We start from the raw sequence: 17,499 nt of genomic DNA, 5'->3' as shown, positions 1-17,499 counted from the left end.
GCAGCACAAATACAATCTTTTGATTTTTGCTCGAGTACAATGAGATTTAGGGGGTGCTAGTGGTGGGGGCTAAGGAGAGATATAAAAAAAAGAAGGTGAATATAAAAGGATGAAAGAAAGAGAAGTTGATGCAAAATTAATCCAAACGAATTTTTTTTTTTAAATTTTGCTAATTAAGTTGACATGATAATTTTGATAGTAATTTAACTTTCTAAAATGGGTGAAGATTTATTTATGTTAATGAAGTTAAGTTTTAAGTGAAAATATGTGTTTTTATGCTGATCAGTATGTTAATCACAGTTTAATAATCAGGTTTCTTAATTTTTATTTTTGGCCTCTTTCTGGCGAGATTCAACTGGTTTTAAGTTTTAACACTACGAAAGAAGTCAGATTCTCAGGGCTCAGGCCCAAAGTCTATGGCACTGAAACAGCATGCCTTCGGAGCGACAATCTACTCACATCGTCATGGTTGAAAGATGCAACACAAATTCGACATTCGGCAAGAAAAACTGTAAGGACAACGATTCCAATATCTGATATGGTGTCTCTTTTTATTAAGAGATGTCATTGTCTTCAACGAAAACTATCACCTACATCAGTCCTCACTCTCTTCGTTCTCAGGCCATTCTCGCACTGCACTCACTATAATGACGTTCGCTTCGCTCCTGCACAGCCCCCTCTTTCTCCATCATCATCACCGTCAACAGCCCCGACCCCACCGCAATCTTTTCTAAAAACAATTTGCTCTTCGGCCCTGGAATCTTATTACAAACAAGCCCATTTCCTATCATCCCCGCCCAAGCTCAATCTTTGCATAGACACCGAGTCTTTGACCCACGAACAGGCCATTACTGTGGTTGCTTCACTGGCTAACGAAGCGGGTTCGATGGTGGCACTCAGTTTCTTTTACTGGGCGATTGGGTTTGCGAAGTTTCGTCATTTTCGGAGACTTTATATAGTTTGCGCCACCTCATTGATTGATAATGGGAATTTTGAGAGAGCTCACAAGGTGATGCAGTGTATGGTGAGGAGTTTCGCTGAAATTGGGAGGTTGAAGGAGGCGTTTAGCATTGTTATTGAGGTTTCAAATCATGGGTTGCCGTTGGTTACCGGTAGTTTTAACTCTGTTGTGGGGGTTGCCTGTGAAATGGGGTTGGTCGAGTTCGCGGAGAAAGTGTTTGAAGAAATGTGTGAGAGAGGTGTAAGTCCGGATTCTTGCAGTTATAAGTTGATGGTTATTGCATATTGTAGAATGGGTAGACTTAGAGAGGCTGATAGGTGGTTGAGTGCAATGATTGAGAGAGGGCTCCTTGTTGATAATTCGACGTTAACATTAATTATTAGTGCTTTCTGTGAGAAGGGTTTTGTGAGTAGAGCATTTTGGTATTTTAATAGGATGATTGAAGCAGGTCTGAAACCGAACTTGATCAATTACACGGCTTTGATCAACGGGTTGTGTAAGAGAGGCAGCATTAAGCAAGCATTTGAAATGTTGGAGGAAATGGTTCGAATAGGCTTTAAACCGAATGTGTATACTCATACAATATTGATTGATGGGCTTTGTAAGAAGGGTTGGACTGAAAAGGCTTTCAGGCTGTTTCTTAAGCTTGTTCGAAGTGATAATTACAAGCCAAATGTGTATACATATACCACTATGATTAATGGGTACTGCAAAGAAGAAAAGATGAATCGTGCAGAGATGTTGTTGGGCAGAATGAAAGAGCAAGGGCTGTTTCCAAATACCAACACATATACTAGTCTTATAGATGGGCATTGCAAAGCAGGGAATTTTGAAAGAGCATATGAATTGATGCATTTGATGGGCAAAGAAGGCTTTACTCCTAATATCTGTACTTATAATGCAATTATTGACGGCCTTTGTAAAAGGGGCAGGGTTACAGAAGCTTATGAGGTTCTTATGAAGGGGTTTGAAGAGGGATTGCAAGCTGATAAAATTACCTACACTATTCTCATATCTGAGCACTGTAAGCGATTTGAAATTGAACAAGCCCTGGTGTTTTTCTGTAAGATGGTTAAAGTTGCTCTGCAGGCCGATATACATGCATATACTACATTGATTGCTGCATTCTCTAGGCAAAAAAGAATGAAAGAAAGTGAGAAACTTTTTGAGGAAGCCATCAGGCTTGGCTTGGTTCCAACCAAGGAAACATATACTTCCATGATTTGTGGGTACTGTAGGGATGGAAATGTCAGTATGGCTTTGAAGCTTTTCCACAGGATGGGTGAGCATGGTTGTGTACCAGATGGTTTTACTTATGGGGCTCTTATAAGTGGGCTTTGTAAAGAATCCAAGTTGGACGAGGCATGTGAGTTATATGAAACTATGGTAGACAGGGGGATTTCCCCCTGTGAAGTTACTCGGGTAACACTAGCATATGAGTACTGCAAGAAAAATGATTCTGCCATGGCAATGGTTATTTTGGAAAGCCTAGACAAAAAGCTCTGGATCCGAACGGTAAATACCTTGGTCAGGAAGCTTTGTAGTGAGAGTAAAGTAGGAATAGCAGCATTGTTCTTTCATAAATTACTGGAGAAGGACAGTAATGTTGATCACGTGACTCTGTCAGCCTTCACGACTGCATGTTATGAGAACAACAATTATGCTCTAGTGTCTGACTTGTCTAAAAGGATCTCTGAAGGAATTGGTTAACATCTCAGTTGAACTGACACTGGATGGATTTGACTTCCTTTGGAAAGCTGAGTCTTGAAAGAAGTTTTAGAATCTTCTGATTCTTTTCTAACTAGTGGCACAGTTGATCCCTTCAGCATTCCACTTAGACGTGGTACTTTGAAGCATGACATTAAATGTGTGTTCAAATCATAGTGAGGATTCAACTGAAGGGCCTCTCAGTTGCAGTCATCACTAAGTTTCATTGATTGTTTTAGCTAACACATCCTTGGATCTCCTTAGGAATTAAATTTTACAAGGTCTGTATTATTGATAAAGAAAATGTCCCATTTATTTTCTATAATATATCTTATTACTGTGAACAACATCTCAATTATTCCTTTATAATTCAATTTTTATGTAAATATTGTGTAAACGTATCTACTTTAATTGTTTCCTATTATTTACTATTTTTATATATAATAGGTCCACTACAATTTACTTATCAATTTCACTTTTCCACGTCAGAGTCCCTATTGATTTTGCTCCTCAGTTTTTGATGCTAGATTTTTTTTCAGTTATTGGGTCTTAATAGTTTGATTATTTCTTACGAAAGATAAATATGATGATGTTAGTACCTTATTTCCCCAATTTGGTTAGAAAATAAAACTGTTTACATGAGATTATGTCAGAAACTATTAAGATAGAAAGCCATGTGACTTTTTCAAAGTTAAGAAAATAATCGATGAATCTTCATGTTTTAAACACCCCAAAAAAATAGGGTTGCAAAGAGATAAAATTGACCCTTGTTAGAAGTTACAAGACCACTCATATTTCACTCAAACGCTTTTAGGTCTATTGGGGGGAAGTTGTTTTAACTATTATTATCAAATGCCTTCCATCTTTAGTTTTGAAAAACAAAAGTCCTACTGAAACTTTATCTTAGTTGTCTTGATTCAGTTTCAACCCATACTCTTCAAAAAAAAAAGTTATTTTCTTTACATTGTGTAGCTTATGTCTACATTCATACGGCTCAATAGGGCAAACAAGATCATAGGGCTTGTAAATGTGTTTTTGATTAAGAAGGTTATAAATGCTAAGATCATTGTCAAAGGAAAATCATTCTCTTTGGATGTCACATTCAATTAAATCAAAAGATATTTTAAAACATCGACTTTGAGATGAGAAAACAAGTGAAGATGATTTTTGCTGAAGTTCTATGGTACTCCTTGCCAACTTAATGTGTAGCCATGACTCATTTTTTGACACCTAAATTAGTTGATGTTTCTAGCTATGAGAACCTAACATCCAACCTATCTAAGTTAAGGGTGTACTTCAATCAAGTCAACAACCACCAATCCAAGCCAAGACTCAAACTTTAACCAGGTTAACCAAGTCTCAATCACCAATCCAAGCCAAAATTCAAACTTCAATCAAATCAATTGAAATTCAATCATCAGACAAACCCATATTATATTTTTTGTAGATCATTACAAAACTACCTAAAAGTGACAAAGGGAGGACACTGATCACTATAAAAATATCCAAACTTGACAAAGAGCGAAAAAAAAATTGAAAACTAAGTTTCTGAAAAACCTCAAATTCCAACTTAAAAAAAAAACAATATTATAGGAGAGAATAGTCTATTCTAACTTTTAAGCAACTCTAAGACTCCATCCCAAGCTTATGAGAATATCTTATATTACTCTTTGATTAACATTAATCAACTAACTTTAATTTTACTTCAGATTCACCTAATAACCCTCCAAACACTACCTTATACCTTTATCTTCCTATTATTCTTTAAAAGGTACTGAAACATGTATCAACACTATATATCTCACTTTGTATCTTCACAATGAATCTCTTCACAACAAAAAGCCTTTTTTTTCTACCTTGAATTCAGTTAAGACTCCTAAAAAAAAAATACAATGTGAAATCAATTTAATGAAACAAATTTTGTATATATCTAATGTATTAGTACATGATGAATTTATACATGACTAATATCCTATACAAGGAAAACAAATAACTATACAATAGGAAACACAATATACAACAAATAAACTAGGAAATTATATATTCTAAAATATATTCTAACAACCACCCTTAAACTCAAATAGACAAAGAGTTTGCTAGCTTGAGTTTGTGATTTAAGTCATGAAACTGTCTTGGAGGATGAGCTTTAGTGAATATGTTAGCTGTTTGATCCATAGAAGACACTGAAGCAAGATGAAGGATATTATTGACCAAAAGATGTCAAACAAAATAATAGTTAATCTCAATGTATTTAGTACATTCATGAAATCCATCAATATAAGTAATTTGAATCACACTATGATTATCACAATAGATATTTATAGCTTTGGATTGAGAAATTCCTATATGCTGCAACAACCATTGAAGCCAAATGAGTTTGTAAGTAGTTTTAGCAATCACTTTCTACTTTATTTCAGTACTTAAATGAGAAATGACTATTTGCTTCTTATTACACCAAGAGATAAGAGAATCTCCCAGAAGGAAACAATAACTAGTGGTGGAATGTCTATCTATAAGATCACATAGCTAATCAATATAAAAATATGTATGTAGTATTAGTGATGACTGAGCAGAATAATGAAGACCATGAAACACAGTACTTTTAACATAGCGAAAGATATGAAGTATTGTTGCAAAGTAAGTAGTACGAGGAGTAGACATGAACTGACTAATAATATGAATAGTATATGTTATGTCTAGTCAAGTGGCAATTAAATAGATAAAAACTGATTATCTATAGAGAGTAGGATCATTTAGAATAGTTCCCTTAATAGGAGAAAGTTTTGACATTGGCCTCAAGTGGAGTGTTGGTGGTTTTATTACTGGACAAACGAATATGAGATAAAATATTAGTAGCATACTTGGCTTGAGATAAATAATAACCATCACCATTAGAATAAACTATTATGCCAAGTAACTCAAGTGACCAAGGTCCTTCATTTTGAATTGTATGCTGAGGAATTATTTTATCTCTTTAATACTCTAGTAATAATCATATCATCAACATATAAAAACAATAAGATACATCCCTTCTCAGTTTTGTGGATGAAACGGGCATGAGCATAATTGCTAATAGAGAATCCAAATTGGCTTATTGTAGAGCTGAATTTAGAAACCATGCTCTTGGAGCCTGCTTAAGTCCATATAAAGCTTTATGAAGATAACAAACCTTGTTTGGTGGATGATTATATCTAGGTATGGGTTTCATATAAATTTCTTTAGAAACGTCCCCATTCAAAAATGCATTCTTCACATCCATATAAAAAAGTTACCACATTTTAACAACCACAATAGTTATAAGATTGCAAATAAAAGTGATAAAAGCTACTAGAGCAAAGGCCTCCCTATAATCAATGCCATATTCTTAAGTAAAGCCTTTTATTAGTAGCTGAATTTTATAGCATTCCACTAAGCCATATACATGGGTTTTAATTTTATAAATCCATTTACTTTGCAAAATAGATTTACCAAACAATATGTCAACAAAATCCCAAGTATGAGTATTTGTTAAAGCCTCCAATTCTTCTCGCATTGCTTACTGCCAAAAAGGATTCACACTAGCTTCTTTGTAAGAAAAAGGTTCATACAAAGAAACAATAATAGAGTAACCATGATAATCGCACAGATAAGGAAGTGGTTGGCGCACTCTAGTAGGTTTGTTACTTGGAAAAGTGGAAGAATTTGGTGAAGGTTTAGAATATACAGATGAGCTATATTCTTCAAGGTCAGTTAGAATGTGATCATCTATATGTTTTACATTGAAAAGTAAGATGAAGGTGGAGTAGTTGCATTATCATTGTTAGAGGATTGTTTTTAGACAACTGAAACTTAAACATTGTAGAAAACGTTTTATATTCCCAAAAAGTAATATGTCTATAAATACGAAGATGTTTAGAGATAGAATCCCAACAGTAATAACCCTTATGTTCAATACCATTACTGAAAAAACAACATAACCTATAACAAGGTTTTAGTTTATAATGTTCATGCAATTGTATAAAAACAAAACAATCAGATCCAAAGACTTTAAGAATATCATAATCAGGAGTTTTGTGATACAACCGTTTATAAAGGTTTTGGTTATTAGTTACTATAGTAGGACCACAGTTGATTATGTAGACAACTGTAAGAGTTGTTTCACCCTAAAACCGCTCAGTACATGATGCAGAGATTAGAATTGTATGGACAATATCTAGAATGTGTTTGTGTTTATGTTCTGCATGTCTATTTTGTTGGGCTGTAGTGAGACACAACCTATGAATAATAGTGCCATATTGGGAGATAATAGTAAAAAGTTTAGCATATTTATATTTCATAGCATTATCTATTTGAAGAATTTTAATGACATTAGAAAATTTAGTTTTGACAAGAGTAAAAAATGTGGCATAAATTTCAAGCAACTAAGAATGATTTTTCATAAAATATATCTAAGTGAATCAAGAAAAATCATCAACAAAGATCACAAAATAATTACCACCTCCTATAGTATGTATGGGAGATGGTTCTTAAATATCAGTATGCATAAGGTCAAAAATAGTAGAAAACACAAAAGTGCTACTGTTAAAAGGTAAAGTAAGATGTTTACCAAGTTCACATGAAGCATAATCAAAATCATCAATTTTAACATTTCCTAAAAGACCACTAGAGCAAAAATATTTTAATTGAGAGGAGGAAACATGACCAAGATAAGAATTCTAAGTAGAAGGAGATACAACAACAACACACTTTGACACATTAGATGTAATTTGGGAGGGTAGTTGAAGAGATATTAACTCAAACAGATGATTAACTTTACGTATAGTCCCAAAGATCTGTTTCATCTATAGATCTTACATAGAACAACCATAACAAGAAAAATTTACTTCAAGACTAGTATCAAATAATTGTCCAATAGAAATAAGATTTACTAAGACTTTAGGAACAAGAAGGCATTAGATAATGATAAAGTAAAAGTAAAGATATTACCAATATGACTAACAAATAGACTAGAGTTTTTAGTAGTATGAATAATAGGAGAATAAAACATAATATTCTTAGATTTAAAAAGACAAGAATTAACAATCATATGATTACAACATGTAGAGTCAAAGTATTAAGATGAGGATGTATTAGGGTGACAAATAAGACAAAAGAATTGGAGGTATTAGTGATGAACTAAGCTAAGGCTTATTTTAAAGTGTCAAGGTCTACCATACTAAGAAGCTCATTTATGATAGAAGAGTGGCTAGAAGATGAATCCTAGGTGACAACAGTTGCTACATTAGAAGAAAAAGCCTTACTAGACTTAAAGTTGGCTTGATTGTGTCATTTCGTGCCTTTCTTAGATAACAACTTAAAACTTTCAAAAACAACATGCCTTGGTTTATGACAATGGCAACAAGTCACTTAGCCAAAACAATATCAATGGATAGTAAAGATTGTAGTGATTTCAATGTACTTAGATGAGTCTACGTAACACATATTTCGATAACCAACTAGGAAAAGCATTCTTATGTAACAAAGATTATCTTACTAATTCAAATTCATCATACAATGCCATAGTAAATTGATAAACTCTAAATTCATCTAGTTCTTTTGCATAAAGAATTGCATTATGAACATCATGCCATTTTCATTTAGATTGAGATAACTAGTCCCATGGAGTAGTCATCTCAGATAGAAAATCATTAATTGATTGAAAAGCACCATAGAGTTAGAATTGATGAATGACATTGGTGATAGAGTATCGTTTGGCAAGTAAATCCCAAACTTCTTTTGTAATCTCAAGATGCCTATATTGAAGCTTAATTGATAGAGTACATGTATTATGAAACCATGCAATAATTTGATAATTTTTACTATCGCATTCTTTAAGCAACTTAATATAATTAGAACTCTCTTCTATTTGGCCTTTAGCTTGGCTAGTGATATCATTAGTAATATAATGCCATAATTTTTTACTTTGGAGAAAACCATATATTTTTGGGCTCAAATAACATATTAGTATCATTAAAGGTGGTACTAATAAGATGTGAAATATCTTATTTTTCTATGAGAATAAAACTCCAATAATAACTAACAATAAATATGGGTCTAAGTCCAACAACACTTCAAACTAAACCAACTAAAAATTGGCCCACAAAAAACCAACAACACCAAAATAGTAGACTCAACTCAACAACAGTAAGTCCAACTCAATACAAATTAAATAAACCCAACAACAAGCCCAATGCATCCAACACCAAAATTATAATAGCCAAGGAAATACTTAAAACCAAGCCCAAACAAAAACAAATTAGTCAGAGCAAAGGTACAAACTCATAAGTTTTGTTAAAGTTGAAAAGTCTATCGAAAAAGTCAATCATCGAAGATCCAAGAGTTAGGAAAATAAGTCATTAGAGAGATATATTGTCGAATATCTAAGAGTCAAAGATGGCTAAAGAAATTAAACAAACTTGAATAAGAGTGGTTGATAAAGAACCAATGATGACTGAGAAAAAGAAATAGTTGGTAAGATGAAGCTACTAACCGGAAAAGGGAAAATAGCATAAAAAAAAAAAAACCTATTGTCGAAAAAGATAACCCACATGATGATGGTTAGAGAAAGGAAAAAACATCTTTGAGAAAAGACTAATTGACCATAAACATAAAATTATGCTTTTGTGTGACGTGAAGTTAAAAGTTCTCAAAAGTTGGAGGTGGTGGTTATTATTAGAAATTATCAAAACCCTACTTTTAGGGATAAATGAGGCTACTTTGAAACTGATAGGGTGTTGGGGTTTGATACTAAGTGAAATCAATTTAATGGAATAAACTTTGTATATATCAATGTATTAGTACATGATGAATTTATACACAAATAATATCCTATACAGGGAAAATAATTACTAAATAATAGGAAACACAATATACAACAAATAAATTAGGATATTATATATTCTAACATTCAGGATGCTTTAAGAGGCATAAATTGGATACTTATAATGAAAGAAAAAATGAGTGCCTTATAGAAAAATGATACTTGAAATATAGTTAATCAAAAAGGAAAGAGTGGTTGGCTACAAAAGGGCATACACTATAAAAAAATTAAAGCAAATAGAAGCTTGGAAAGATGTAAATAAAGGTTGGTTGCTAAAGAGTTTACACAACTTATAAAGTGGATTATCAAGCAACTTTTACTCTTACAGTGAAAATGAACACTGTAAGAATCCTCCAATCACTCATTACTCATTTTGGTTATAATCTTCATTAATTTGATGAAATAATGTATTTCTTAATGGTGACTTAAAAGAGAATGTTCATAGAGATACTATTAGGATTTGATGAAAATAACAAGATGAATAGTATTTGTAAGCCCAAAAAAGTGTTGTTAGGATTAAAATTATCCCCTTATGCTTGGTTGGATGAATCACTAAGGGCATGATTCAACTTGGATAAACACAAAAGTCAAGGTGATCACACCATATTCATAAAAAAATTCTTAAGAAAGAATCACTATATTGCTAGTTTATATTAATGATATCATTGTGATTGAAAATGATGAAAAATTAAATAAAAGATCAAGTAATCAATTTTATAAGGAATTCAAGATAAAGAAACTTGGGAAATTAAGGTACTTTTTGGGAATTGAGGTGGCTTACTCTACACAAAGAATTTTCTTCTCTTATAGAAAATATATGTTAGACTTAATCATAAATTTAGCAACACTTGGAAGCAAACCTTTAAGAACTCCTATAGATCCAAATCACATAATTAGTCATAGCAAGGAAGGAAAGACAGTGGTCAAAGGGGCACTATAAATGACTGGTGGAAAGGCTAATTTACCATTCACATACATGATCAAAGATGACATATGTTATGAGTGTAGTAAGTCATTTCATGCATGACCTAAAAGAGGAGCACTTTAGTTTAGAAAATCCTTCGATATCTAAAGTTTACATGTGTGGAGAGGTGTCTTATTTAAAAAGAGGAAAGGAGTAATTATAAAAGAATTAGATATAGACTATGCCTAATCTCTAATTGATATGAGATATATTATTAGATATTGTACCTATATTTTAAGGAATCTAATTACTTAGAGAAGCAAGAAATACAATGTTGTAACCCGATCAAGTGTAGAAATAGAGTTTTGAGCTATGACTAATGAAATTTGTTGATTATTATAAAAAATTGTTTAATGATAGAAAAGAAAAAGGGAGAGAAACTTAATGGGTTTGAAGGAAGTAATCAACAAAAGAGTCTTGGAAGATCATGCTTAGGAGATAATTGGTGAAATCATTAGAAAGGAAATTGAAAAAGTTATGTTTGGTTTGGCTAACAATAAAGCCTCTGGCCTAGATGGGTATTATGTAGTTTTCTTTAAAAAAGCATGACATATTGTGGAAGAAGATGTTATGGAAGCTATTAAGAGTTTTTTTTCCCTTGTTCTTAAGGTAGCGAGCCCTTCTTCTTGTAATGACTTTAGGCTAATATTGTGTTGTAATGCAATCTACAAATGTATTGCTAAGATTTTGGCCAATAGACTTAAAAAGATGCTCCTCTTGATAATTGATTCGAGCCAAAGTGCTTTTATGGAAGGAAGGAAAATTGGAGACAATGTCATTCTATGCCAAAATCTTTTCCTTAATTATCGGACCTTCTAATAGAAGTAAGAATTGTGCTATGAAAATTGACATTAGGAAGACCTATGATTATGTTGATTGGGATTTCCTTACCATATCTTTGCTCCTTTATGGGTTTCCAAGGAAAATGGTGTATTGGATTTGAGAATGTATCTCCATTCCAAAGTTCTCAATTGCCTTGAATAGGGAGATTGCAAGGTTCTTTGGTAGTAAACTGGGGTTGAAGCAAAAGATCCTATGTCCCTTTATTTGTTTGTTATTGTTATGGAAGTTTCGTTAGGCCATTTTAGCAAAGTTGTTAAAAAAATCCTCCCTTCCAATTTCATCTCTAGTGTAAAGCTCTTTGCATTAACCATTTATGATTTGTAGATAACTTGATGTTATTTGTAAAGCGGAGTAGGGTTCCATTCTTTTGCTCAAGCAAACTTTTGATACTTTTCCTTTTTGGGTGGGTTTCTAAGCAAACCCTTCCAAAAGTTTGATCTTTTTCTTAGAAGTTTTTGATAATGTCAAGATAAAGCTTGTGGGAATTATGGTTTTTAAAGTGGGTTACCTTCCTATTAAAACCCTTGGAATGCTATTTATCACTTCCAAGCATAAAAAAATTGAATGCTCTTTGTTATTGGAAAAAATTGTTAGAAAGATAGCCTTATGGAGATATAGATTCTTGTCTTATGCAGGTTAGTTGACTTTTATAAAATCGATGCTAGTGAATATTCAAATGTATTGGTCAACCATCTTTATTATTTCCTTTAGAATTCTATTGGAAATTGAAAGCCTCATTAGAGCTTTCTAATGGTCGAGAGTCAACCTCAATAAATATAAAGCAAAGGTGTCGTGGGAAGAAGTTTGTTTCCCATTTGAGGAAAGTGATCTTGGCCTTAGAAGACTTAGTGAGTAAAGTAGAACGACCATTGTTAAGCACATTTGGCATTTCTCCCAACCGAATGTTATTTCTATTTAGGCTTGTTGGGCTAAAATCTATTTGTTATAAATGGCTTAATATGGGAAGTAAGTATTCCTAAAAATTGTAGTTAGGTGTGGCAGAGTATTCTTAAGCAAATGAATGATATAAAACATTATTTAAAATATGTTGTGGGCAATGAGGAAAACATATCCCTTTAGTATGATAATTGGCATTCTCGAGGCTCTTTTATGGAAAGGTATGGTGAAAGAATCATTTTTGAAGTGAAGTTTATAAAAAAGGCTAAGGCGAAAGAGATAATTTCAAGATTGTTTCCTCTTGCTTACTTACTATATGAGTGAGGTACTATGTGTACCGTTTTATTAACATTTTTCTAGCTTTCAAGATGTTAATCATCTTTCCCAATATTCGACCTTCATCAAATGAAAATTCTTCTCTGCTTTCAACTCAAACCGGACTTTCTTTTTCTTGTAGTCTATCTTTATTCAATAGTGACTCAATAAATCATTTCCTAAAATTATATAGAAGTCTGGCATGTTGAACACTATCAAGTTTACCACTATCTCTTGACTTTTCAAGAACATAATCACACTTAACAACATCTGGCTAATTTGAATTTTACATTCATCTGGCATTTCTATACTAATATTAGACACTGTGGTAGGCTCTAATCCTTATTTTGCTATAATCCCTTGAGCAATAAAGTTATGAGTAACACTAAAATGGAAAATTAATTGACCAATCATAATAGATGGTTTAGCCTTAGCCTGAGTTTGGGTCATCATATAGATTCTAGCGTCTCCAACTCCTTTGATTTTTTGTCTTGCCAGGGTTGGTGTTGTTGCAGTACACTCCCAGGTGAAATGTCTTACTTTTTACCTCTAAAACAAATCCTTTGAGTAGCAACACACTCATTAGTGTGTCTACGACCACATCTCCTACATGTTGGGATTTCCTCTCATCTCAATTGCTTCTCCCATCTAGGTCACTTCTCACATCTTAATCTTTTGCTCTTTTAGCCCCTCTTGGAACCTCAAGATTGGAAGATCCTCTTGCCTTGACTATTTTTATTGTCTTTGATGTCATGACCATCACGACTACTTCTCACACTATTAACCCTAAGGTCATATGGGTCATAACTTTAAGTTGGTGGGACATATCTAAATCTCTCTCCTCTTTCTCTAGCCATTCTCAATCTTATGGCCTTTGATCGATGCCCATCATTAGTATGGAATCATATAGACTCATTTTTCTTTCATTGTCACTCTTTACATAGCTTAATGGCTTGTATCATTATTATACATTGTTTCAATTTGTTTTCCCTTTAGATTCAATTCGATCGGGGTACATGCCATTGTCCACATAATTAAACACACCCATATTGATTTCCTTCACTAATAATCTTTATTTTGGTTTTATAATTGATTTTCCTTCAGAAACATCCTTATAAGGTTATATTTGTCATTTTCCTAACCCATATGTTCATATTAGAGCTTCATATACTCTTTATCAATCCTAAGTGTCTTTATTTCTAAGTTTCCCTAAATGTTCACGAGTGTGTAATCATTACACATAGGTATGTGTTACTCAATTCACACAACATGCATCCGAAGCACACAAGAGTATATCCTTGATGCAGAGCACATAGTCGTGTGTCTCATGCCATATAAGGGAACACGAGCGTGTGTCTATTCCTAATTCCACACTCTTTATATTTAACTTACATAATTAGACTTTTCCTGAAGGCACAAAAACATGTGTTCTAGACACACAAACGTGTGTCATGAATTTTCTAGAATTTCATCTCTAATTCCTACTCTAGTTTCCTAGCTACACAACTTAACCTTAAGTATAAGAAGATGTCTCTACCCATCTAGCATCCATTCAACACAACTCTAAGCTAATATATTCACTAATTACACAACTAAATGATCCACATCAATCTATGCTTCAAAACTATGAATACAACTTGCAGAAATTATTCTTTTCATACATCTACCTTCATCTTTTACATATTCATATATCTACTTCTATGACATTTTGTTTCAAATTATATCCACAACCAAAATTGTAATATCGACATCCCCGAGAACCATTATTTTCCATACAACCATTCTATCAATTTCAATCAGCATTCTTAGTGAGTTTAAAAGTAATTATGTACACTAATCACTATAACATCATCACAGTAAACAATACTATTATTTGCATATTCATACTTGTAGGGTTAATTTTTAGATTATAATGCAATTAACATAATCTCACAAATTAAAGAGAATGAAATCACCTACTTACCTTAGTGTAGTAAGCGTGATAGTCTTCCCGTGGCTTGAAATGGTTTCAAAGGCTTATTTTCTAGCAAGACACAGCTCTAACACTCTCCAATATTCTCACCTCTCTTGTTTGGCTAAAAGGAATTTAGGGTAAAAAATGAGTGTTGTATGTTTTATAATCGTTTTTATTTTCAGGTTGATCAAAAATACATAGGTATGAATGCTAAACACATGAGCATGTATGCCAATTATGAAACATTAAAGTCATATCATGTGATCCCCACAAAACGTATCCTTATCCCAGAATTCAAAATTCGTCGATTAGACACAACTGTGTACCCTACTTACACGAGGCATGCATAATGACCAATTTTGGCTAAATCATGCAATAGATAAAAATAAACCACTTTAACCTCTCTGTGACATCATGCATAAGTGTGCAGCTTTTCATGCGCAACCATACATGCCACAATTCATGTAATAACTTCTCAAGTATAATTTCACATAGGAAAAATACCGAAAAAACCAAAATAATCTTAAGCATACATGTAGATGTTACAATAATAAGGCACGAGTTATGTTTAAAGATGAAATCTAAAATAAGTCCGAGTTGATCTAAGGTTCAAGATGTATGCTAGCTAGAGATATCATAAGGTCATTACGAGGGAGCACCATGAGTATATACTTCCTACACCACTCAAATAGGGCACGTCTGTAGTAGGGTACTCGCTTACAGCAAAACAGAGTTACAATTATAATTTGATTGTCCAATAATGGCATAGGCAAGTGGACTGCATAACAAATGCTCACATAGCTAAAGTGTCAAATCCTTGTATTTGATCCAGTCTAATCGGCTGAGTAAATAACTATAGCTTACAGTATGTTAGTGCTTTCATCGTGAGATGATATGGTCACATTAGTTTAGGATCTAAAGTAATTCCTTAGTGATTGAGCAAAATAAATTTGACCCAAGAGATATGTTATCTAGCCTAGAGGTTCTCAAGTTCAGTTATGAGTTACATACATGAGTTATAGGATTCATAATCATCCTAATGAGAGTTTATGGATAAACTTTAGGTGGCAAAGTTATGATAGATCGAGCTAAGGGCAATTTGGAGATTATGTAAAAGATAGTAGTAGAGTCTCCAACTTACTTAGTGACTTTTCATTTACTCATTTACTTTCATTTGTATAGGTACAGATAATTGTGGTAGCTGTGGGGCGAACGATGGTTAACAAGCATAATTCATGTTAGCATAAGAGTAATCAAGTCATTTCTTTTATGTTGTTTATGTTTGTTTATGAAATGGAGATTTGACACATTATGTTTACATTATGTTTTGTTACACGCTTTATATATAATGGATTGTGTGACATCTTTTGATACATTTCTGCATATTTATGACATAAGGGGATTTTTGTAATTTATCATGGTTGGATGCAATATATGAAATATGTTTTTTTTAGTTGTGTATCCTTAATTAGTCAAGCAGTGGCATCTTCCTCCAAAAAACAATACTTTTAGAGGGGGTGTTATATAACACCTTAATTTAGACATCTCTAACTCACCAATTTACATTTAAACACCACATTCAAAGCAGACAAACATGAACATATACACATTGCACGCAATATCAATAAGAGTCAAGTCTAAATTATTCCAATATTCTGCCTACCTTATCTAAAGTGTGTTTAATACAATAACAATCTTTTATCATCAACAACCTCACCAAATATTAGCAAGAAGTCTACAAATTAAACCAGATCATATAACATCATGAACAAGCATATGACAGTGCCTGCATCACTTCCATAAAACACAATAATCCATTCTCATCAATTACACTAGTTGATGAATTTCATTAAAGCATAATCAAGGATCATAAATCAGAACACCGAAGGGAAAAACCTCAGTGCATTAGAAAAACTTGAATATAAGTAGAGAGAAAATCCTACTTACCTTAATCCTTGTTGCTTGAAGTTTTGTGGTTGACTACTTGCTTTCTTTCTCTCTTCCTTTGTCGTCAATTTGTTCATCGAAAAGGGTTGTCGAAACTGCTACTGAAAAGCTAGGATGTTAGACAATACTCTCTCTCTCTTCTCTGGCAAAACTCGCACATTTGGATAGGGATCAATATCTCTTAAACACAACTAACATGTCTTATTTAAACTGTTAACACGTAATACCATGAACGAATGTTCATGTTTCGCGTGAACGATCATTCATTACTTAAAATTTTTTTGACATGACAATTATCTACTCTGCTGACATGGCAAATGATGCATGGACATCCCTACCCCATGCACATTCGTTTATCAATTTAAATTCACATTACTTAATTCTTTTCATCCTTAATAAATCATAAACTTGCCTATATATAAAAATACATGTGATGTGACTATTTTACTCTTGGAACCTACCTATAAATATTAGATTGAAATGATAGAAATAAAATTGGTCTTTCTAATCAGTTGAATGGATTGTTCAAAAGGGTGACAGCTGCGTAAAAGAGAACAAGTACTCACAGGTTGAATAAATTAAAAAGTTAAGTGATACAGTAAGTTTTTATTAAACAACGCTGATTCAGATAAATGAAAGAAAGGGAAAGTAAAAGCAGAGGAAACTGAGATCAAAGAGTTAGGTCTGAGAAATTTTTTTTTAACATTATATTATGAAGTTGTTTTCTCTCGAGTCTTCCATGGTGCTGTTGAGCTAGAAATGGCATCGGACGGTCAAGTGAGATTCTTTCGTCAAATATACTGCTACAATAATCCTAGTTTTTTTTTTCATTTGTACAGATGCATTTGTTTTGCTATAAAAGAAGTTGAAATGTAAAGTTGTTTTTTAATTTGTATTCTGTAAAAGGCCAGTACGAAGAGTAAAGTTTGAATTCGTTGGATTCTTCAGAAATACTGTGTTCTCTAGTTTTTTTCTTTTAATACTTGTTGAGAATGTTGAGCTTAGATCTGGAGATTTGGTATATGAAAGTCTAGTAGTTTGTTCATTGTACTGTTAGTTGCATGTTTTGTGCT

General features: G+C 32.9%; 1 protein-coding gene across 1 annotated transcript; it reads left to right on the top strand.

The window, feature by feature from the left end:
* Positions 1-325: 325 nt before the first annotated feature.
* Positions 326-3,054, top strand: LOC123194399 (pentatricopeptide repeat-containing protein At4g19890-like). The gene has a single exon (XM_044607588.1). It carries the CDS (start codon positions 539-541, stop codon positions 2,669-2,671), a length of 2,133 nt encoding a protein of 710 aa, XP_044463523.1. The 5' UTR covers positions 326-538; the 3' UTR covers positions 2,672-3,054.
* Positions 3,055-17,499: the final 14,445 nt, after the last annotated feature.

The sequence above is a fragment of the Mangifera indica genome, chromosome 13, assembly GCF_011075055.1.
Source record: "Mangifera indica cultivar Alphonso chromosome 13, CATAS_Mindica_2.1, whole genome shotgun sequence".
In the NCBI taxonomy this organism is placed as follows: Eukaryota; Viridiplantae; Streptophyta; class Magnoliopsida; order Sapindales; family Anacardiaceae; genus Mangifera; species Mangifera indica.
The sequence above is the reverse complement of the archived record's forward strand: the minus strand, read 5'-3'. Positions and strand labels throughout refer to the sequence as shown.

Coding starts and splice junctions, on each gene's coding strand:
- LOC123194399 (XM_044607588.1), top strand. CDS start 539: ATGGTGTCTCTTTTTATTAAGAGATGTCATTGTCTTCAACGAAAACTA.